The sequence below is a fragment of the Marmota monax genome, unplaced genomic scaffold, assembly GCF_021218885.2.
Source record: "Marmota monax isolate L192 unplaced genomic scaffold, Marmota_monax_Labrador192_F-V1.1 WCK01_AAM20220418_F8-fsc00107, whole genome shotgun sequence".
Taxonomy (NCBI): Eukaryota; Metazoa; Chordata; class Mammalia; order Rodentia; family Sciuridae; genus Marmota; species Marmota monax.
The window spans coordinates 1,861,841-1,885,221 of record NW_026693761.1 but is presented as its reverse complement, the minus strand read 5'-3'; the positions used below and the strand labels follow the sequence as shown (position 1 = coordinate 1,885,221).

Genomic DNA, 23,381 nt, shown 5'->3' with positions numbered 1-23,381 from the left:
CTCAGAATACCTATTTGGATTCTCTGGGAGGTATTTTTTTTAGTGGAAAGATAGGAAACTGTGCAATTATTTTCTTTCATTTGCCACTCTTTAGAAAGATGAGTTGGTTCTCTAGTATCATTTAGTCATGAATAGTGGAGTTCCTTCTTACAGTATCCTTATGATCTAATGGATTTTAACATGTTTTGTAGATTTTGCTATCTATGGCTTGTAAAAAATTTGCATTTGGCTCTGCATGCCCTTGATGTGACCTTACTAGTATCTCATATCTTCCTTACTTTTTCAAGTACTGAAAAATGTTTTCTCCCCAGAACTGGCATCAGCCAATTTTCTAAAGAGCCCTAATTCCTTTTAGTAGCAAATGGTATTTAGAGACCACATCTTGGCACTGAAAATACTAATTGCTATTAGATTGACCATTGTGTCTAGGTCTTTTTAGCAAACAGAATTAAGAAACAAATTTTTAAAAAATGAAAATAAATTGTGAGTTTATGTTATATTTAAAATAAGATTTTAGATGATTTTTAATTACTTGATAGTAAATTTCTACATTTTTGCTTAGTCTGAGAATCTTAATTTCAAATTACACATTTATTAGGAATAATAATACTGAAGATATTTTTGAAAAATTGATTACTGAAAATAGTTTTCAGTTTTCAAGAATTTCTTGTAATGTGTTTTGACTTTAGGCAATATTCCACTAAGGATGTACAGTAAAATTGCTGTATCTTAAAGCTACTTGAAGTCCTCGTCCCAGTTGATAGTTAATTCCTTTTATTTTTATTTTGGTTCTTAGGACTGTAAAATTTTTTGTTTTAAGATTAAATAAACTAAAATCAAACCTACCAAACTAGGTAAGTGTGGTACTTTTCTACGGCTGCCATAACAAATTACACCAAATTAGATGGCTTAAAATAGCATAATTGTATTTTTTTATAGTTCTGTACAAGTGGGAGGTTAAGGTGTCAGCAGGCCACCTTTTCTCTGAAGGCAGTAGGGGGAATCTCCCTTTGTGTCCTGGCATGTAGTGTTTTGTTGGGAGTCTTGGTGTTCTGTGGCTTGTTGATGTGTCACTCCAGTCTTTGCCTCCATCTTCATGTGGCCCTTTTTGCTGTCTCTCTGTATGCAAATTTCCCTCTTAAAAAGATACTGGTTATATAGGATTTATAGTTTATCTTAATCTAGTATGATCTCATCTTAACTTGATTACATCTGTTTCCTGTAAGCTTCTATTCCTGTCCAAGTAAGCTTATATTCCTAGGTTCTGGTGGACATGAAGTTTTGAGAGTCATTATTTAACTCAGTACAGTAGGAAATTTAATTTTAAAAACAAAGAGCTAAAGCATTATAATATTAAGAACATTTTTCTTTTTCAATAAATATCCACGTTGTTAAACCACTTTAGTGTTTATGAGCCCAAACCCAGTTTTGAGTTTGATAGCTGCTAATAGGTAATACTGTTTAGGATATGGTATTTGTATTCTGTGTTTATCTGCCTTTATATTGCCACTTCGATCTCTCCCTTGGTGTCTGGTACTTTCACATTTTTTGTCCCATGTTTTATTCTGTCTGGGCTACGTTTCCAAAGTAGCAAGTCAAACTAAACCGTTATTTGTGTCAAAACAGGACCCCTCCCCATCCCCAGACCCACAGGGTTCTTACCTTATGCTGAATTGATAGGAGGGAAAATGATCTAAAAGAATTATTTGGCATGTGAATGAAATTAATACATAACATCATTATGCAGCTTTCTCAGTGTATTTGCATTTTTGCATGTAAATCTGGACTAAAGATGACTGATGTTGTTTTGGGGATTCAGATAAATAGGATGAAGCATTTTTTTCTTGGTTCATGGTAAATGTTAGCTTCAAAATAAGCCACTTGCTCTGTTCATAAGCTAGGTTTTTCTGATACATATTAATATGGATTATAGACTTTTCTTAGATGAAGTATGCTGAGTTTTATTTATATATATCTTTTAAGTGTTGAAACTTTTATTTATATATCTTTTAAGAGTTTTATTTATATATATATTTTAAATTTTGAAACTATTTTGTGTTTAATTATTTTAATGAAGACAAGGTTATTCTAAAATATGTAGTTTTTTTTGAAACTAAGAATTTATCAGTGATCAGAAACCTGTAATATTAATGTGGCCATCACTTTCTGCAGTGCTTTCTTTTTCAGAGACAGTGTATTTAAAACATTTTTTAGGCTAAGAGGAGACATGATAACTATGTACTTTTTTATAACTGGAACTTACTACCCTTATTTCAGGGGCTATATTATTCTTACTTCAAGACTATTGTGGAAGCCCCCTCATTTTTGAATGGAGTATGGATGATTATGAATGATAAACTGACTGAATACCCTCTTGTTATTAATACATTAAAAAGGTTCAATCTTTACCCTGAGGTAAGTTACTTTTTTCCAATTGTGATTTTTTTTTTTGCTTTTTTTTTGTATTAAATGCTGTTTCTATATCTAAGATCTAATTTAATATTCTAAATTTTATTCATTTTTTTTTTAAAGAAAATGTGTATCTTGGGAAGGAATATGGGGAACAGATCATTACTGATCTAGGAGAACCTTAACAGATTCTATGAGAACTATTGTTTTGATTGCATTGATTAGAAAAATGTGAAAACTATCTAGATTCTATGTGTTTGTAAGCATTATAGCAAAGTAGTACCAAACTTGCATGTCTTTCCAAATAATGCTTCTCAGTGATTCCTCATTTAATTGAGCATACTTTTTTAGGGCAGGGTGGGCAGGAGTCTGTATACCCAGAAAGTAAGGGAGGAAGGCAGTGATATCAGGAATGATTTTTGGCCTCTCATTGCCCTCCCTGCTTTTATTTGACACATCCCTAAACGTTCTCCCGGGCCTAGCTGAGGTTTACTTCCTCATTGATTTAACAGGAGGATCTTGTGAAGCACATTTCCTTATATCTGCCTTCATTATGTGCTGGAAGGTGCCCCGATGGCAAGGCTGTGTCTGTCTGGGTCTCTGCTCAGCAGCAGCCTCCAAATCAATTAGTTAATAGATTAATGAGGACATGAATGTTACAGACAAATAAATAACTATCAAGTTCTAGTATTTTCTCATGAAAGTATTGCTTTTGAGTATGTTCTGACTTTTCAGAAATGGGATTGCAAGGTACATGATTTTTTATGTGTTTTTGTGATACTATGTTAGGCAAATGCTCTGGAGGTACATACAGCTCAGAGGTTACTGAGGTCAGTGCCGCAGTCTGGCTGAGCACAATTCAGGGGCCACTTGTCAAAAGAAACGAACTTTATTTTTAGAACCACACACGCCAAACAAAACAGCTCCTCAGGAAAAACCCTCAGAGCCCAACTGCCACCACCAGCTTCCCACAAGCCTCTCCCACCACCACCAGCCTCTCCACCTCCCATAATCCTCCTGCTCTTGAGGCCGATTGGCTGGGTCACATGGGCGGAGCCAAAAAAGTCCTCCAATGAGCAGCTCCGTGGTCTGAAAAGGCAGGGAAACAGCCCAATGAGCATCACCGCAGAGGAGCCAATCAGCTAGAAGTTGCTGGGGCCACTGTGAGCCAATCATCAGCCGGCAGCTGGAAGTTTGCTGGGGCCCCTTTGGCTGTGGCTCTCAACATCTCCCCCTCTCTGTTTAAACAACAAGCATGTGGCTTAGGGACTGTGCCTGCCTTAGGTTGTCCAATAGTACATATGGTCCTTACCCGTTATTGGATGAGCTGACCTCAAGGCATCAGCCTCCTGTCTTAGGTTGGTACCATTGCAATTGGATCTTACCCGTCACTGACTACCCGTCCAGTATACAGCCACACCTGTAGATAGCTCTTTGTATCGGCGGGGGGGTGAGGTTCTTTGCCTCACCTCTGTTGGTCCCCAAATTTTAGCTGAACGACTATGACAAGCAGAAGGGAGGAAGATATACCAAGCCAATTGACGGTTCCTTTTGGAAAAATTATACCACTGATGACATCATCAGCAAAAATACCCCAACACTACCACAAGTCGCTGCACCAACAGATAGTTCACAATGCATACAAGTGAGTTCACAATGCATACAAGTGATACATAGTCCAGGCAAGTTCTGCAAGCAGTTCAGTGATGGCTATTGCAGAAGCTGTAGATTGGTTTTATTTTTGTCTTCACCGGCACTGGGATGAAGATAGGAATTCTGGCAATAATAGCTAAAGGAAAAATTATGTAACATTCCAGAAGGCACTAAAGGAAAACAATTTTCTTAACAATTTACATTGTCTTGAAGAGAATTATTAAATATAATGAAAAGGAAAGGTGAAAGTAAACAAACAGATCTGTTAACCTCCTTTTTTGTTTACATTTTAAAACAATCCTCAACAGCTGTTTACCCAATTTAAATTAAGCCATTTAAATCACGTGAATAAAAAAAATTATTTGGATCCATTTTTTCATGAGCGCTCATCATATATGATATATGGACATACGTACATTCAAACATATAACACAAAACACAAGTGTGCACACATAATATAATACATACAACACATAACATAATAGTAAAGGCCTTATAACTTTTAAGGACGGATGGACATGTCAGGAGGATAGAAAGGCTATAATGATTTTTTGTTGTTCCATTTTTATTTCATTCTGTCTCGGTTTTGTTTGGTGTTATCTTGTTGGGTTGTATTATAGTAGAAATATGGGATCAGAAATTAGTAAAAAACAAACTGAAAGAGTGTTAAGTAAATTGTTAGAGGAAGGAGGCATCCCAGTAAAATCAAGAGCAGTCAGGGCATAGGTTGATACAATACAAAAATGTAGCCCATGGATTTTTGAGGAGGAGTTGTTGAATATATCACAATGGAACCATCATGGTGAAGATTTAAAAAGAATAGAAAAGAACAGCCCAGGGACTCTGCCAGTTGGCACATTGCCATTGTGGACGTTCATATCTTGTTTGCTTAGTCCAAAGGCCTCTCAAGCTAGTCAGATGGAGAAAGAAAGTGTAGAGCAGAAAAAGTCATCAGGGGGAAAGTTACTAAAGGAGACTGCTACTAACACCTTTCTATCACCAGAGGGTGTAAGTGTCCAACCAACAGCACCACCTCTACAGGAGACTGCTACTAACACCTTTCTATCACCAGAGGACGTAAATGTCCAACTAACAAGGCCACCTCCATATGCTGGGAGGCCCCCAACCCCCGCAGTTGATAGTTGAGATCCTGAGACAGGATCTCAAATATTAACATGCCCTGTATTTGAGGCAGGAGGGCAGCGAATTCACCATGCTTTAAATTTCAAAACAGTGAAGCAGCTAAAAGAGGCTATAACAACCTATGGTCCTCAAGCACCCTTCACTGTAAGCTTGGTTGAATCCATTAACAACTTGAACATGATGCCAGCAGATTGGGCTAATATGTGTAAAGCTGTGCTAAATGGAGGACAATACCTGTTATGGAAGGTTGCCATTGAGGAATTTTGCAAGGAGATGGCTAGGCGAAATGCCGCAGTCTGGCTGGGCACAATTCAGGAGCCACTTGTCAAAAGAAACAAACTTTATTTTTAGAACCACACATGCAAACAAAACAGCTCCTCAGGAAAAACCCTCAGAGCCCAACTGCCACCACCGGCTTCCCACAAGACTCTCCCACCACCACCAGCCTCTCCACCTCCCACAATCCTCCTGCTCTTGAGGCCGATTGGCTGGGTCACATGGGCGGAGCCAAAAAAGTCCTCCAATGAGCAGCTCCGTGGTCTGAAAGGGCAGAGAAACAGCCCAATGAGCATCACCGCAGAGGAGCCAATCAGCTAGAAGTTTCTGGGGCCGCTGTGAGCCAATCATCAGCCAGCAGCTGGAAGTTTGCTGGCAGCTGGAAGTTTGCTGGGGCCCCTTGGGCTGTGGCTCTCAACAGGTCAGCTATACCCAGAGCCATTTTTGAACTAGGGTCTCATTAAGTTCCCCAGGATGGCCTTAAACTGGTGACTTCTTACTTCAGCCTCTGAAGTAGCTGGGATTACTGTTCTAGAATAATATTTTTTATAGTGTGTTTATTTTCTTAAAAATAGGTAATCTTGGCCAGCTGGTACCGAATTTATACCAAAATAATGGACATGATTGGTATTCAAACCAAGATATGTTGGACAGTTACCAGAGGAGAAGGACTCAGTCCTATTGAAAGTTGTGAAGGTAAGTTTTTTCCTATGATATTGCTCAGTTATCATTGCAACATAATAAGCTTGTCCCACACTTAATGATATAAATAACAACCATTTTATTATGCTTATAGATTCTGCAAGTCAGAAATTTGGGCAGGCTAGACAGGGTTGATTTGTCTCCTGGTGTCAGGGGCTCTACTAGTAAGACTCAAGTGTCTGGGAAAGTGGACTTAAATGCAACCTACTTCACCCACGTTCTGGCTCCTGGGCTGGGGTGACTATGAGGTTGAGCTCAGCTAGGACACCTGCTTGCGGCCTTTCATGTGCTTTGGGCTTTTTTTTTTTTAATAGCAAAATACTTCATAGTAGACATGCTTTTCCTATTGTAACTCTAGGCTCCAGGATGGCACTGTGTGGCCTCTTATGCCCTAGCCTTACAAGGCGCTTGGTGTTACTTATGCCTTACTCTGTTGCATCCTGACACAAACTGAAAAATAGGGTTTAAGCTGGGAGCAGTGGTGCATTTCTGTAATCCTCACTACTTGGAAGCCGAGGCAAGACAGTTTTGAGTTTTGAGACCACCCTATGCAATTCAGCAAGACTGTGCCTAAAATAGAAATTTGCAAAGGACTGGGGCTATAGCTCAGAGGTAAAGCACTTATCTAGCATGTGTAAGGCCCTAGATTTATTCCCTAATAACACACACACACACACACACACACACACACACACACATACATACCCAGAGAAACAGACAAAGAAGCAAACAAACACACACAAAAACAGGGCATAGACTCTGCACTTGGATAGCAGGCATATCAGAAAATTTCCACCCTGATTTTAAATCCCCACTACACTGTTCTCATCTTTAGTCTTTATTAACATCATGTTTTCATGTGGGAACCAAGGAGACCATTTATTTGGCAACTGTTTTCAAAATAAGTGCAGTTTAATTTACATTGCTAGACATATAAAGTAATTTTGGTTAGAACATATGTTTTGTTTATTTTTAAAGGATTGGGAGATCCTGCTTGCTTTTATGTTGCTGTAATTTTTATTTTAAATGGACTAATGATGGCATTATTCTTCATATACGGCACATATTTAAGGTAAGAATATTTTAGTATGTTCATAAGACATTAGTAAAAATAGTCAATTAGTTAATAGTTAAATCATTGATAACTTATTCAATTTTATAACAGTATTCTTAAAATATGTAGTTGTAGTTATAAAATTATTTCATATTTGCATAATTTCACTATTGGCTCACCACATTTAAAATAGTTTTAGAGGCTTAAACAGAATATATAGAGATACTTGATAAATTTTAACTATTTATAGGCATTTGAGCTTAAACAGTATGTATTGTTCATGAAAAATGTAAGTGAAAAGACTACTTACTATCAAATATAAATGGCCCTTACTTCGTTAGTGTTAAAACAGAAGTATAGTCTATATAGATATTTATATTTAATATTTCTGTCCTGATTTACTTCATAGTTGAGCAGCATTTCTAAAACTAAAAGTGATAAGTTTTTAAAGGTTTTATGTTTTTTTTGACAATTTGTCACATTATATATGTGTTTGAACTATTTGACCTTGAGAGTATCTTTAGATTTTTTTTTCCTTACTGCTTGCTGATTCTTTGTAGTACAGAAATGCAAACATATGTAGGTATATGATTTTCAACTTAGGATAATGAATTTGAATCTACTATTATCCTATTATCCTCTTTGTTTTGGAAGCATGGCACTTTCAGTTTAGTACTTCAAAGGTTTATTGTTTCCAGTTCAGCATTTGAATACACAGCAGTTTCTTTATAAATATTTATCAAGTGAGGAAGTTACTAGATCAATTTAAAACATTTGAATATAGATTTAAGATGCTTTGATGCTAATATTTCTGATTTAGATCTTTTTAATTATTTAATTGGGGAAAGTGATATGAAAATGTATGATTAAAAGATGACATGAAAAAATATTTTAAAGGAGATACACAAAATATCATAATCAAAAGAAGGGTGGTAGTCAGGAAAGGATGCTTACTTGAGGGACAATAGACCAGTCTGCTTGAATCATAATGAACCAAAGTGGGGGGTACTTGATGGGATACGTTCATTTTGCTGTCATATCTGTTGTATAGATACATTTATCACATTTGGGAGATTAAATTTCAATTAACAGAAGTCAGAATATAAAAACATGATATTATTCCTAAATTTCTACTTTCTTAATTGAAAGAAGAATTTTAAAAGTTTATTAAACATTCATGTTTTCCTATGATGCTTGTTGTAACTGTCATTTCAAAGGCTGAAGGTGAAGTATCTGCTGAAGAGAATATAAGGTTCTGGTTGGGTTGAGGGATTCTTGGTGACTTGGGTCTTTGAACCTCAACTCTTGTTGGTAGTCAGTTTTTTCCTTGTATGGGAGATCCATATTCACTTGTTAATTACCATGTAAAGTACATATTAAGTAGTTTCTTTATAAAAACTGTGTTTGTACTCTGCACGGGAATGGGGCAGGATAGGAAATGAGGGTAGCTGCAGGTTGTATGTATGAGTAGAAGATAGACTGTAAGAAAGGATGAAGTTTTAGAATTTCAGAGGCAAAGAGAAATTCGTTGTATGTGGAGGGCTTACTTTAGCTTGACCTTGGAAATCAGATGGACTTGGATTGGTGGAAATAAATTCTAAGGAGGAGGGCATCCCAGGGATAGGCAAACGTGGGAAATCTGGGATGTGGAAAGCAGACCAGTTTTTTTTGAATGTATGTTTTTGAGAGGGTGCTGAAACAGAAGCATTTGTGTCAGGATGGTTTGAAATCTATTCAAAACTAGTGAAGGAAATCAGAAATTTGGTAGAGAAACAGGATTCAGGCTGAGCTGTGATCCCACAGTATCCTTACTTTCTCCTGTTCCCAAAGTCACATAGTGAGTGCTCCAGCATAGAGCTTGTCAAACTGTTACAGGGTTTTAAAAACTAATTTAGTTGATTGGACCCTGTATTTTTTTTTAGCATGAAAAATGAAAGAAGACAAATATGAATAGTAGAATATATTACATTTAATGGCATAGATATCAGAGGACCTTTGGTTTGATGTATATATGTGTGTACATTTGTGTGTATTGAATTAGAGTATAAATTCTCGTTTCTTACTGTAGTTTTATTGCCTGTAGACTACTGCTTAAGGTGGTGTTAGGGATCGACTGATACTTGAGCACTTGGGTCTTTCCAAATAGCTGCCTCTGATTCTTCTCACAGTGTCAAGGGCTGGGGCTTATTTCGTTCCCACTTGATGCTTTTGACCTCTTCTATCTTTGCACAACTCTCATGCCCCACCTTGGTCTGCAGCTCTACTCTTGCTCTTTGTGGGCTTTTTCTTAACCCTAATCTCTTTAGTCCTATTCAAAGGCATCTCTGAGGATAAAGAGGAAGAAGGAACTTAGATTCTTCTATTATAATTTCTACTTAACATAATCAATTCAGAAGATTTCACAAAGAAATGTATGGGGATTTCTTATTATTAACAACTATTCGCTTCTGTAGCTGTGTCCTCTAATTCAATTCTACCCTGTCTACCTGGAGATAGCCTCAGATTTCACAAGTTGAGGACTAAGTCCACAAATTGTCTCTTCTGATGCCAATCATAAACCAACCCCAGCTTTTTTTTTTTTTTTTAAACCGGTGTTCTGACTAATTGACTATGATTAGGAGTTCTTGGGTTTGGGAATTTGCTAGAGTGACTCACAGAACTCAGAGAAATACATACTTATATTTATTGGTTTATCCTAAAGATGTTGCAGAGGATACCAATGAAGAGAAGCCCTGGGTAAGGTATGAGGGAATGGGTGAGGTGATTTTGTGATCTCTCTGGGCGCACCACTTTTGAGATACCACTGTGTGTTCAGCTATCTGGAAGCTCTCTGAACCTCAGCCTTTGTCTTATGGAACCTTCATTATTACATAGGCATGATTGATAAGATCATTGGTGATTGGTAGTCAACATAACCTCAGTCCCTCTCCCCTTCTTAGAGGTTGGGGATGGGGATGAAAAGTCTCAAATCTGTAATCCTGCCCTGGTCTTTCCTGTGACCAGTTTCATCCTTAAGCTACCCAGCCACCAGTTAACTCACTGGAATATACAACAACAACAACAACAACAACAACAAAATCCTTATCACTTTGGAGATTTCAAGGATTTTACAGTATTACAGCATCCTATGCTAAAGATCTTCCTTGCATTCCTCATCACCAAGCTAAGCTTATAGTTCCTCTGCGTAATGGAGACACTTGTCAGGAAGCTGGAATTCTTTTTGCTTCCTGAGAGTACAGGTATAAATCACACTGAAACCCTGATCCTAACATATATGGAGTACAATTTTAAAATACTTTTGACATTAAGTATTTTCAGTGGCTTCATAATCACTATCTAGTTCTTAATGATTTCTTCCTTGATTAGTTTAGTCAACCTTCTGATTTTATGAGTGATATAAACTTTCATATTTTTAAAATCTGAGTTAAGAATAAAGTGAAAGACATTTAAAGTGGTGGTTAGAGTTTTTTTGAGAAATTATTATATATTGAAATATGAACGTTGAAATTTGTCTAGAAGATTAGAAATTTGCAGAGTAGACCAAGTGTGACATTTTTTATCCCAGAAGAATATTTGCTTTTAATTAATACAGATGTAAGTTTTCAGGAGCCAAACAGCCAGTCCATTTTACCAAAAATGGAAGTAGAAGAGAAAATAGAAAGTAGCTACATGCTAAATGGGACCAGGCTGCCAAGCTCTGACTGGAGGAGGTGAAGTGAGATTTGTTTTGCAAATCATGGTATAATTCTTTTTTCTGAAATTCTTAGTATTTTATTATTTATTTAAAATGTCCATTGTTAATTATTTTTTGAGCTATATTTTTAATTCATAGTCACAGTTATTCATTTCATAAGATACTCTGATATTTCTAAGCCAAAGACTGACAGTTTCTGAAGGCCAATTTCTTTAGTTAGGACTTCCCTTATTGTGTCTTTGAGGGAAATGTAAATATGCCTAGGAAATGAAATTCTCTGGTTAATAAGTTTCAAAACCTTTTGTTGATAACTTCCAGGGGACAATATCAAACAGGTAATATTGAACTTTTTATTCTTGGTATTTTAGTTTGATTCTAGTATTATTTTGGAGCTTGGGGTTATTGCTAACAAGGTGCATTTGGGATAAGAATAGTATTTTCTATGTTTTGCTATTAATATTTTACCCTTAGGCAATGATATACTGTAATAAGTTTTATAGCCAGCTTTTCTGGAAAAAAATGCACATGTACATAAAGTTTATCATAACTTTAATGACATAAAAGATGCATGTAAATAATAACAGGATTTCTAAGTAGGTTATTTTTCATTGTTTTTGGAACGAGTGCACCAGAAATACTTTGACTCACTCAAATCAAAGAGGGAGTGCAATACTGGGAGACAGATATTTGTGGAATCAGAGATAGGAAACAAAGCATTCAAGCCTCATGAAAATTGAAACTGAGTATTAGAAAGCTGTCTTAACCAAGAAAGCCTAATGTGTTAGTCAGCTTTCTATTACTATAAAAAATATCTGAGATAATCAGCTTATAAAGAAAAAAGGTTTACTTTTGTTGGCAGTTTTAGAGGTCTCATTGCATGGTTGAGTAGACCTCTTCTTTATGGGATTGTGGTAATTGAGGAGAGTGCATGATGGATCAAGCTGCTCACCTCATGGCAGCTGGGGAGAGGGGGAAAAAAAACCACCAAAAATCAGATGGAGGAAGGGGTAGTGTTCTAATCTCTTTCAAGGGCATGACCCCAGATTTTTTTTGGCAAAAATCTCCCACTAGGCCCCACATCTTAAATGTACCACCACCTTTCAATAGCACAAAGTTGAGGACCAACCCTTTTTAACACATTCAGGATCCAAACTATAGCACCTGCACTCTCCATATCACCTGTCTTTTCTCTCTACCTCTTACTCCATTTGTTTACCATCTCTTACTTCTCTGATAGAGATGTAAGTAGTGGATTTGTTTTTCTAGCATGGCTTTGGAATTAAAAGGGTGTCAAAATTTTTAGCAGGTGAATATTAGTAGAAAATCAATTTAAGATAGAATTTGGTCATGAATTAGGAAATATTCATTGAAAAGCAGGTTTTGGTGTAAGGCTCCTCCCTCTGTTGGCATTGGAGTTCATCCCCAGTGGCTGCTGTTATTTTAGTTGTTTCAGTCCTTCAATCTATTTTGGTTCTTCCCCATCTGCCTAAGAATGTGTCATTCCTAAACACCCCTTCAAAGGACAAGTGGTGCCATCCTCCTTGCACACCTCTGTCCTTGGATGGTGATCACCTGGCAGCTCTGCCGTTGGTTGCTTGCTTTGTTTTTTAACCATGAGATGGCAAAAAGTATGCACAAAACCATCAGAAAAGTACTATGGCTTACCTAAGAGAACTTTGGCTTTATCCCTTTTTGCTACACTTTCTCTTGGAGTCCCACCCCCCACCCCATTATACCTGCTTCCATTGCCAAGTTTCTACACCCCTTGTTAAAACTGCAGCTGAAGGACAGACAGAATTTCCTTTCCCACATTTCCTATGTCAAAAGAGAAAGAATAGAATCATGGAAGCATGGGGCTGGGCCTGTAGCTCAGTGGTAGAGTGCCTGCCTTGCGTGTTTGAGGCACTGGGTTCGATCCTCAGTACCACACAAAAATAAATAAAGATATTTGTGTCCATCTACAACTAAATAAAATATTTTTTTTAAAAAAAATCATGGAATCACCTGAGTTTCAGTATAATTGTTAGAACTCTTATTAGAATCTCTGAGCCTATTCCTCTATATCTATCTGGGGATGCCCACAAAATACCCTCATTTGTTTTTAGGCTCTTAGATCTTTGATTCCATAATAGATTAAGGATCATCTGAGCAGGTCTTCTGGAGAAAACAGTGGTCAGTCTGTGGGTTTCTGACACTTTTGGACACAGCAATGTCTATCTGTTGACCACTATTTTTCTGGTCACTGCTGCCTGCTTGGACTTGTTTTTGTTGTACTCCATAGAAAGAATACTTTTACTGAACTTTACTTTTAAATGATTGCTTCAGCTTGTGCTGAGGTATTTTTTCTTTTTAGTTATATATAACAGTAGAATGTGTTTTGCAAATTATACATATGTAGAGTGTAACTTATTCTATTTAGGATCCCATTCTTGTGTTTGTACATGATGCAGAGTTACCCTGGTTGTGTATTCAAGTACAAGGCTAGGAAAGTTATGTTCGATTAATTCTACTGTTCTTCCTATTCCCCTCCCTTCCCTTTGTTTCCCTTTGTCTAATCCAATAGATTTCTGTTCGTCCCCTCCCCACCCCCCATTGTTTTGGGTTAACATCCACATATCAGAGAGAACATTCGGCCTTTGGTGTTTTGGGATTGGCTTATTTCACTTATGCTAAGGGTCTTTTAACAAATAGCTATATGGAATTCTTTGCTTTATGTTTGTGCATCTCTATAATTTGAGCCCATTATCTATCACTCAGTATCTTCCTTTAAAAACCTTTTAATGTGTGAATATATTACACCTGTGGAATTGTATAAAATCTTTATATGTACATTTTTAAAGATTAGTAAAATGAATTCTTGTGTGCCCATCACTCAGAGAAATTACAAATTGTTGTAAGCTTTCATACCCATACAAGTCTTCCTTAGTGCATTGTCTTCTCTTCCCTTCCCTCAGAGGAAATGACATCCTAACTTTTGGATTAATTTTTTTCCTTGCTTTTCTTGATAATTTCCCACCTCCATCTATATCTATATATCTATATCTATATCTATATCTACATCCTTAAATAATGGCATACTGTTTGGTTTTGAAAAACTGAATATCAAACACAAAAAGCTGAACTTTGAGAGGGAACTGGGCTTTCAGGGATTTAGAGAAATTACTGACTCTACCTGTTGCATCCTCCTACCCCAGTTAAGGATCACAACTAGAGGGTCATCTCACTGTTAAGAGAGCCCTAAAAAGGCTTTGGCAGTCTTACGGATCTTTTAATGGGGACAGGGGAATGGGCGAAGGATTAGGAGAGGAAAAGGATCAAGTATTAAGTCTGAAAGTGGGGAAAAGTGTCTTAAAACTTCTCTGCCCACTTTGTAGGAGATGTCTAAAAAGGACCTCTGTCCAAGACCTTAAATAAAGGCACCAGGCCAAGATCATGACTAGCCAGCGGGGCCCAAGTCCTAGACTGTAACTCCCTCTGAGAGACTGCAGTACTCTGACTGTGCACCAAGTCTGGTGTGAGGAGGCCAGTTGTGAGAAATCACATGCAGGCATTTAACCTATAGCTCAACTCCTCAGGACATCAGTGGGCAAGGTCATGAGCCAGTCCTGAGGTAAATGTAAGATTCAGTTTTGGGGGCATCTGGCAGAAATTTAGAGTGATATGGAATGTCCAGCAGAAATATCGTTGATGCAGGAGCAACCCTGTTATTAAATTCACCACCATATACTCTGGCTCTGAGGAGCACATCAACAAAGAACAACTTTTGTGGGTGAAATGAGTGTCTTTAGCTGATGGGATTTGGGGCATGGGTCAGTATTTGGTCCTGGACTGTCTGTGTAATGTGGTTTGTACACATTTATCCTCTTGGCAATTTCCTTAACCATTTGTGTTAGTTTTCCATCACTGTAACAAAATACCTGAGATAAACAACTGAAAAAGAGGAAAGATTTATTTTGGCTCAGCGTTTCAGAGGTTTCAGTCCATGGTCAGCTGGTTCTGTTGCTTTGGGTCTGTGATGAAGCACAACATGAGAGCAGGGAGCATGCAATGTAGCAAAACTGCTCATCTTTTTTTTTTTTTTCTTTTTTTTTTATTAGTTGTTCAAAACATACAAAGCTCTTGACATATCATACTTCATACATTTGATTCAAACGGATTATGAACTCCCATTTTTACCCCGTATACATATTGCAGATTCACATCGGTTACACATCTACCTTTTTACATACTGCCATACTAGTGTATGTTGTATTCTTCTGCCCTTCCTATCCACTACTATCCCCCCTCCCTTCCCCTCCCCTCCCATCTTCTCTCTCTACCCCATCTACTGTAATTCATTTCTCTCTCTTGTTTTTTTTCCCCTTTCCCCTCACTTCCTCTTATATGTAATTTTGTATAACAATGAGGTCTCCTTCCTTTATCATGCAATTTCCCTTCTCTCTCTCTTTCCCTCCCCCCTCTCGACCCTGTTTAATGGTGATCTTCTTCTCATGCTCTTCCTCCCTATTCTGTTCTTAGTTGCTCTCCTTATATTAAAGGTGACATTTGGCATTTGTTTTTTAGGGATTGGCTAGCTTCACTTAGCATAATCTGCTCTAGTGCCATCCATTTCCCTGCAAATTCCATGATTTTGTCATTTTTTAGTGCAGAGTAATACTCCATTGTGTATAAATGCCACATTTTTTTTATCCATTCATCTATTGAAGGGCATCTGGGTTGGTTCCACAGTCTAGCTATTGTGAATTGTGCTGCTATGAACATCGTTGTAGCAGTATCCCTATAATACGCTCTTTTAAGGTCTTTAGGGAATAGTCCAAGAAGGGGAATAGCTAGGTCAAATGGTGGTTCCATTCCCAGCTTTCCAAGGAATCTCCATACTGCTTTCCAAATTGGCCACACCAATTTGCAGTCCCACCAGCAATGTACAAGTGTACCCTTTTCCCCACATCCTCACCAGCACTTGTTGTTGTTTGACTTCATAATGGCTGCCAATCTTACTGGAGTGAGATGGTATCTTAGGGTGGTTTTGATTTGCATTTCTCTGACTGCTAGAGATGGTGAACATTTTTTCATGTATTTGTTGATTGATTGTATGTCCTCCTCTGAGAAGTGTCTGTTCAGGTCCTTGGCCCATTTGTTGATTGAGTTATTTGTTACCTTATTGTTTAATTTTTTTGAGTTCTTTGTATACTCTGGATATTAGGGCTCTATCTGAAGTGTGAGGAGTAAAAATTTGTTCCCAGGATGTAGGCTCCCTATTTACCTCTCTTATTGTTTCTCTTGCTGAGAAAAAACTTTTCAGTTTGAGTAAGTCCCATTTGTTGATTCTTGTTGTTAACTCTTGTGCTATGGGTGTCCTATTAAGGAATTTGGAGTCCGACCCCACAATATGTAGATCGGAGCCAACTTTTTCTTCTATCAGACGCAGTCTCTCTGATTTGATATCAAGCTCCTTGATCCATTTTGAGTTAACTTTTGTGATGGCGAGAGAAGGGGATTCAGTTTGATTTTGTTGCTTATGGATTTCCAGTTTTCCCAGCACCATTTGTTGAAGATGCTATCCTTCCTCCATTGCATGCTTTTAGTCCCTTTATCAAATATCTTATGGTGACTGGCAAGCAAGGAGAGGGAAGGCTCCAGGGTCCCAATATTCCCTTAAGATCATGCTTTCAGTGACCTGACTTCCTTCCACTAGGCTTCATATCCTAACATTTGTACCATCCCCTAACAGTACCACAAGCTGGAGAACAAGAGTTCAGCATATGGTCATTGGGGGACAATTAAGATCCAAACCATAGAACTATGCCATTGGGATTTCCTTTGCTGCTCTCTTTTACTGGATTCCTGTGCTGTTCCTGTTTTATTATTTTTTTCTTGATTAGAGTACTTTTTCTAGTAGCTCTTAAGAGTGGGTAGATAAATAAGAATTTGTATATTTTGATATATTTGAAAATGTTTGTATTTTGCCTTCCTATTTGATTATTTGGTTGAATATTCATCTCTAGATTTGAGAACACTTTCCTTGAGAATTTTGAAGGTGTTCTTTATTGTTGTTTTGCTTAAGATGGTGCTATCCAGACATTAATGTTATTTAGATTTCTAAAACCTTTGTATGTGACGTTTTCTCTTTCCTTTTTCTGGAATATTATAGAATCTTCTCTTTGTTTTGAAATTTCACAACAGTATGTCTTGGTATAGATCTGCTTTCATTTATCTTAGACATTGGATTAGTTTTAGTCTTGTCAGTATGTCCTTAATTTCTGAGAAATTTTCTTGGATTTTTTTTTAATTTATTGTTTTCTCTTTCATGAGTTACATTATTTGACTATTTCACTTCCTATTTCCCAATTCTCTAGTTTTTACGTATTTTTTTTTCATTTTTAATATCTTTTACTTTGTTCTGTATTCCAGAAAATTTTATCTAGCATAACTTATTTTTTCAACACTACTATTGCATTTTCAATTCTTTGGGAATGCTTTAATTTACAAGAATTATTTATTCTATGAACGTTCCTTTTTTTTAAAAAAAAAGTTGTACTTATTTTTGTTTCATGGACTAATTTCTTTTTGAGGGTATTAATGCTTTTTTTGTTGTTGTTGTTTTGTTTTTGTTTTTTTCCTGTCTGGGTGATCTTGGCATCTCCTAGTTGCTTTTTAAAATATATTTTGATCTCTATTTTTCATGTTAGGAGCCTTAGATAGCTGGCAGTGGTAGGTTTTTGTGATTAAAATTGTATGGTAGAACTTGTTAATGTTGAATTTTTATATAATTTGAATATGATGTGAGAAGAATTTAATGTGACCACCAGTTCTTTGGTTTACCTTTTGATATAAAAGAAAATATATTGTTATAAATATCTTTTAGGATTGTAACAGAATCCTAAAAGGTTAACTGAAATGGGACATTACGGAAGAATTTTTAAAAAATGATTAGGTATGAGGGAAAAAGACATAAATGAGTTCAGAAGACACCATTTTCTATCTAAGAATGAAATCGTGTTTGCAAAGTAATTGGAAGAATATCTGCTTTCAGAAAATAATGTTTGATTGAATAAAGTGAATGAATTTATAAGTTAATGAGGGAAAAACTTAGCTCGTTGTTGCCATATATAAAAGGCACGATAAAAATAGGTTATTATCTTTCATATAAACTTTACCAGTATCTACCAATTTAGGAAAAATTTTCCAGTGGACTCCATCTTGAGGTTTTCTTTCTTCATATTCTGATCTTTACTGAGACTATTTTTGTATTGAAGAAATACTTATTTAAGACATTATTTGCAAGCCTTTAGTCTAAGCTCTTTATGATCATAAACTCAATCCTATGATAGCCTATGAAATAGGAAAACCATTTTATGGATGAGGAAGCTGAAGCATAGGATGTCAAGTAACTTTTCCAAGGTCACAGAACTACTCAGTTTCAGTTAGGATTTGAACACAGATAGGGGCTCCTGAGTTTGTGTTCTGCTATCTGCAGAACTGTTACTTCTGTAGAAATTAAACTGTCTACAGCTTTAGTTAATTTGTATTTAAAGACCTCAAATATAAAGAAGAAATGGTTTATGCCTATTCCAAAAAGAGGTATTTATGTTTTATTAAAAAGTTTCAGCTAAAATAATTTAATAGTGGTACTTAGAAGAATATAGGCTTTCCATTTTCCTCTCTGTAGTATTTCATTTCCTGAGGGTACTAGGATTTTGCTGTTCTTATGCCAGTACTTGTTGTGTATATTATATATTTTGGTTTGATACCTAGAAGCTTATTCTTTCTAATGTTGTCATTTATTAGGATCTGATTTTTAACTTTTTTTTTAATCTATCACATGATTTTATAATATTTTTAATAGTTTCCTCATCAGTTAATTTTTCTAGAATCACTCTGTTGACTTTTTAACTAAAATGGAAAGATAACATACTGTATATGGCATTTTCTGTTTCCTTAAGTGTTTATTTTTGTGATTGCACATCTCCACCCAATTCATCATCCTCCATACATAATTGTGCCCGTAACTTCCTAGTTTTGGATGATTCGAATCAGTCTGTTCCTTGGAAAGTTTCTTTTCCAATAGTTTTTGAGCTAAAGTAAATGAAATTTACTATTTCATTTATTTTAGTAATTAGTAAGAATATCTGTTTTAGTGTTATCTGGTACATTTTTATGATTTTGTTCTTGTAGATATTTGTCTGACAAATATCAACAGGTCTCCAAATGAGTTTATTGGGCAGTTTTCTTTCTATTAATGTGCCATATAACTGGATATGATATTTCTTACAGATTGAATATTACTTTCATAATACTTGGGTCTAGAAGTGTTTTGAATTTCGAGATTTTGGAATATTTTGGGGCTTTCTTTTTGTGTGTATATTTATATAAAAAAATGAGATGTCTAGGGAATGGAACTGAAATCTAAACATGAAATTCATTTGTATCTCATTATGTCACACAGCCTAAATCTGATGCAGTATTTTTAATAATTTTGTGCATATAACAAAGTTTCTGTACTTTGAACCATCAGACTTGCTTGCAGCATCATGCTCAAAAAGTTTCAGATTTTGGAGCATTTTGAAATTCAGTTTTTCAGAATTAATTTCATATTTACAGATGCTCTATCTGTAGTACATTTTAAAAATTATTTTTCATTATTTTGTGTGTACACACATCTTTTGGTATTATTTGACCTTATTAATGATAAAACACAGCAATAGTCCCTTGCCCCATCTGTTTTCTCACCCCACTCATCCCTTTGTCTAGCAAAAACCACTTTTAAATCTGTGAAACCTCTAGAGTTCTAACACATAAACTAGTAGTAACAGTTATCATCATTATGACTCTATGAACACCGGTCACTGCTAATAGGTCATATAGTGCAAATAATTTTTATTTAGTAACTTAACATTTTTCCTTTTTGCCTAATATTTAGTTTTGCTTAGTTTTCTATATACTGATAATTCCTCACCAGTTCTACAATTGAACTATTAAACACTCACATTTTACTTTGCCATATGTATAAAATCCATTATTTCATTTCCCCAACATGGAGTCCCAGGGCTTTCCCTTCTGGAGCCCTTTGTCTTCTGGTTCCATCCTACGTGACTGGCCCTTCTCTAAGCTTGCTGTATTCTGTATTCTGGAAGTTTTGTTCACCACTTTCCTGAGAATTTCCTTTTACTCTTGTCTGATTCATTGCTGCTTGGGATTTTGCATTTGGAATCCCATTTGGGACCCCATTTTGGCCTCTTGTTTATTTTTTCATTTTGGAGGGTCTCATTCCCAAGTAACAGTATGAATAGAGGTCATTTTAAAACACACACATGTTGCATGTTTGAACATTCTTTATTTTACTTTTATTCTTGATTACTGATTTGCCTGGTTATGGAATTTTATTTTTCTTCCAACTTTTTTTTCTTGTTGTTGTTACCGGGGATTGAACTCAAGGGCACTCGACCACTTTGTCACATATCCAGCCCTATTTTGTATTCCATTTAGAGACAGGGTCTCACTGAGTTGCTTAATGCCTCGCTTTTGCTGAGGCTGGCTTTGAATTCTCCATCTGTCTCAGCCCCCCAGGCTGCTGGGATTGTAGGCGTCCGTGCACTACAGCCCTGGCTCCTCCAGCTTTGGAAGACTGTTTCATTGTCTTCAGAGATTCAGTTTGGCTTTTCAAAGGTCTGATGTTCTTCTGCCATTTGTTCCTTTTGTTTGTGGCCTTGTTTTTCTCTTTGGAAGCTTTTGGGTTTATATTTTTATATTTGTTGTTGTGCAAGTTTGTGATGTGGATAGATAATGTTTCATCCTTTTCCTTGGATACTTTGGGCTCTCCCTGTCTGGGCATGTACATACTTCATTTTGGAGAACACTATTTCTATTATTATTTCTCTTATATGATTTTTTCCTTCTCCATTTTTTTTCTGTTTTTTTTTTTTTTTTCAAAATCCTATTGTCTGGACATTGAAATTTTTGGATTAAAATCTAATTTTCTTTTGGAGTTTTCTTCTTTCTTCATTTTGTCTGTTAGGCTTTATGGTCCATTTTGTGAAAGTTCCAACTTTCCTAAAGAATCTTGGGTTTAAACATTTCTTCTGCATCCTACGTAGTCTCTGGCTCCCCATTGAATTTGTGTTATTTTCTGTTTTTCACGTTGAAAGCTTCCCTATAGCCTGGTAATCCTTAGCTTGACATTTCTATTTTAGAATGAGGGAGCTTTTAAGGGGTGGGTGGAAGGTAAGGTAGACAGGACTTCTTAACTGGCGGGCTTTATTATAGAAGATCAGACTGTAAAGTGCTTTATGGGGGGAAACCCAGGCCCCTTTCATCTTGTAACTTCAGCAGCCTTTGTTTATGGTCAGCAGATAGACAAAGTTGAGGGGGCACTTGAGATTCTTGTTTATCTCTGTGGGGAAGTGACACTTGGATAATTAATGTCTCTATACCCACTTATGGGACATTTACGGATGTGAGGGCCTGAGTCCAACTCCTGAGGCAGGGTCCAGAGTTCCCTCCTCTTCCTCTCCCATTTCCTCTCATGCACAGAGAGAGTTTTTCTTTTTTTCCAAGAACATTCTAAAGATCTTTAATATTCCTCTCGATTTCATGTCTGAAGCTCAGTATCCCTGTGGCTACTCAGATCTACTCCAGTCTCTGTTCCTCTCCATTTGAATGTTTACCATCCTCTGTTTCTATTGAGTGCTTTGAGTGTTTTTGCTTCTCAGCTTTTCTGACAAAAGCCTGTCCATCCTTTTGTGGATATAGCTAGTCAGCAGAAGATGCCTTTTCTTCCACATATGGACCCACCAATTATAGAAAATACTGTGATCATCTTCTAATTTTCTGTTCTTCTAATTTATTTATTTATTTGGTCTTTGGAGGTTCAGAGTGGCTCCTTTTATACTAGAGAGAATCTTTTTGAAGCTACTTTATTGCCGCAGTCTGGCTGGGCACAATCAGGAGCCACTTGTCAAAAGAAACTAACTTTATTTTTAGAACCACACACCAAACCACACAGCTCCTCAGGAAAAAACCTCAGAGCCCAACTGCCACCACCGGCTTTCCACAAGCCTCTCTCTCCCACACAAGCTTCTCTCCACCTCCCACAATGCTCTTGAGTCCGATTGGCTGGGTCACGTGGGCGGAGCCAAAAATGTCCCCCAATGAGCAGCTCCGTGGTCTGAAAGGGCAGGGAAACAGCCCAATGAGCATCACCGCAGAGGAGCCAATCAGCTAGATGTTGCTGGGGCCGCTGTGAGCCAATCATCAGCCGGAAGTTTGCTGGCAGCTGGAAGTTTGCTGGGGCCCCTTCGGCTGTGGCTCTCAACACTTTATTTCTAGAGGAGTTATAGTAGTTCTGAGGACCTGGAAAATTAGTCTGTATGTCAAAGTCCACTTTTAATTTTCCTTAATGTTTCTCTTTACAACTAAAGTGAATAATCATTGTAACTAATTTTTCCATTCTTTTCATCATCCAACCAAAGTTACCTATGAAGTTATTCAGTCTTCTTTTTAGACTTTGTGAAAAAATATAACAGCTTTATTTATTTCAATTCTTTAATCCCCTGCTATCCCTCACCTGTGAATTCTTTTATGCCTGTTTTGTTTCCATTGTTGTATTTGATTTTTTTTGTAGTTTCATAATGACTATACTTTTTTAAAATAATGTTTCTTTTTTTAATATTTAATTGATTTTATTTATTTTTTTTCATTATCTAACTTTTTTAAAAATTCAAACTCTTACTGTTTATATAGATGGGTTTTTTGGCTAAAACTATATCTTAAATATGCTGTGAATTACACCATCTCAAACTTTTCCAGCTGCTGTTTTTTTGAATGTTCTATTAACTTGGCCTGCTATCACATCCATGATCAAACCCATTTAGTCTAACAGTTGTATATGAATATTTAAAAGATAAGTATTTCTTTTAGTATGCATAAATTGATGAAAGTTATTGGTTGAAAATATTGGCATCTTTTCCCTAAAAACCTGTCCCGCATTATGTTTTCACCATCCTAGCAAATGACGTTTCTGTCTACACTAATGGATATTAGTCTGACCACTGGGAGATATTTGTGGCTTCCCTACCCCCCCGCCCCCCTGCACTCCAAGTACTCACAAAATCTTTTTTCTTTCTTTAGAACATCTCTGGAGTCTTCTCACTTCTCTGTTTGTGTCACTGTCACTTGAAGACACTTAAGCATCATCTCACTAGGATTGCCTGTGCTTCCCCACCAGCCTTGTCCCTCACTATGCTGTTTTGCATACTAAAATCTATGGGATTCTTTTTCTTTTTCTTTTTTCTTTTCTTTTTTTTTTCACTTGAGTAACTACAATAAGGACAGGGCAGCTAGAGCACAGAGCTTGGGTAGTAGCAAGAATCATGAAAGTATTGTGGAGGAGTAGCAGGGCTAGACCCTGCAAGGCATTTTAGACATATTTTGGTGTTTGAATTTGACCCTGAG

At 36.6% G+C, this 23,381-nt stretch overlaps 1 protein-coding gene across 4 annotated transcripts in view; it reads left to right on the top strand.

Moving 5' to 3' along the window:
* Positions 1–23,381, top strand: part of Dpy19l1 (dpy-19 like C-mannosyltransferase 1) — a 102,305-nt gene that overhangs the window by 21,871 nt on the left and 57,053 nt on the right. For all 4 annotated transcript variants that reach the window (XM_046460619.2, XM_046460618.2, XM_046460617.2 and 1 more), the window contains exons 4-6: positions 2,278–2,415; positions 6,057–6,177; positions 7,162–7,255. In XM_046460619.2, the coding sequence (XP_046316575.1) occupies positions 2,278–2,415; positions 6,057–6,177; positions 7,162–7,255 (353 nt within the window). The remainder of the gene's footprint in view (positions 1–2,277; positions 2,416–6,056; positions 6,178–7,161; positions 7,256–23,381) is intronic.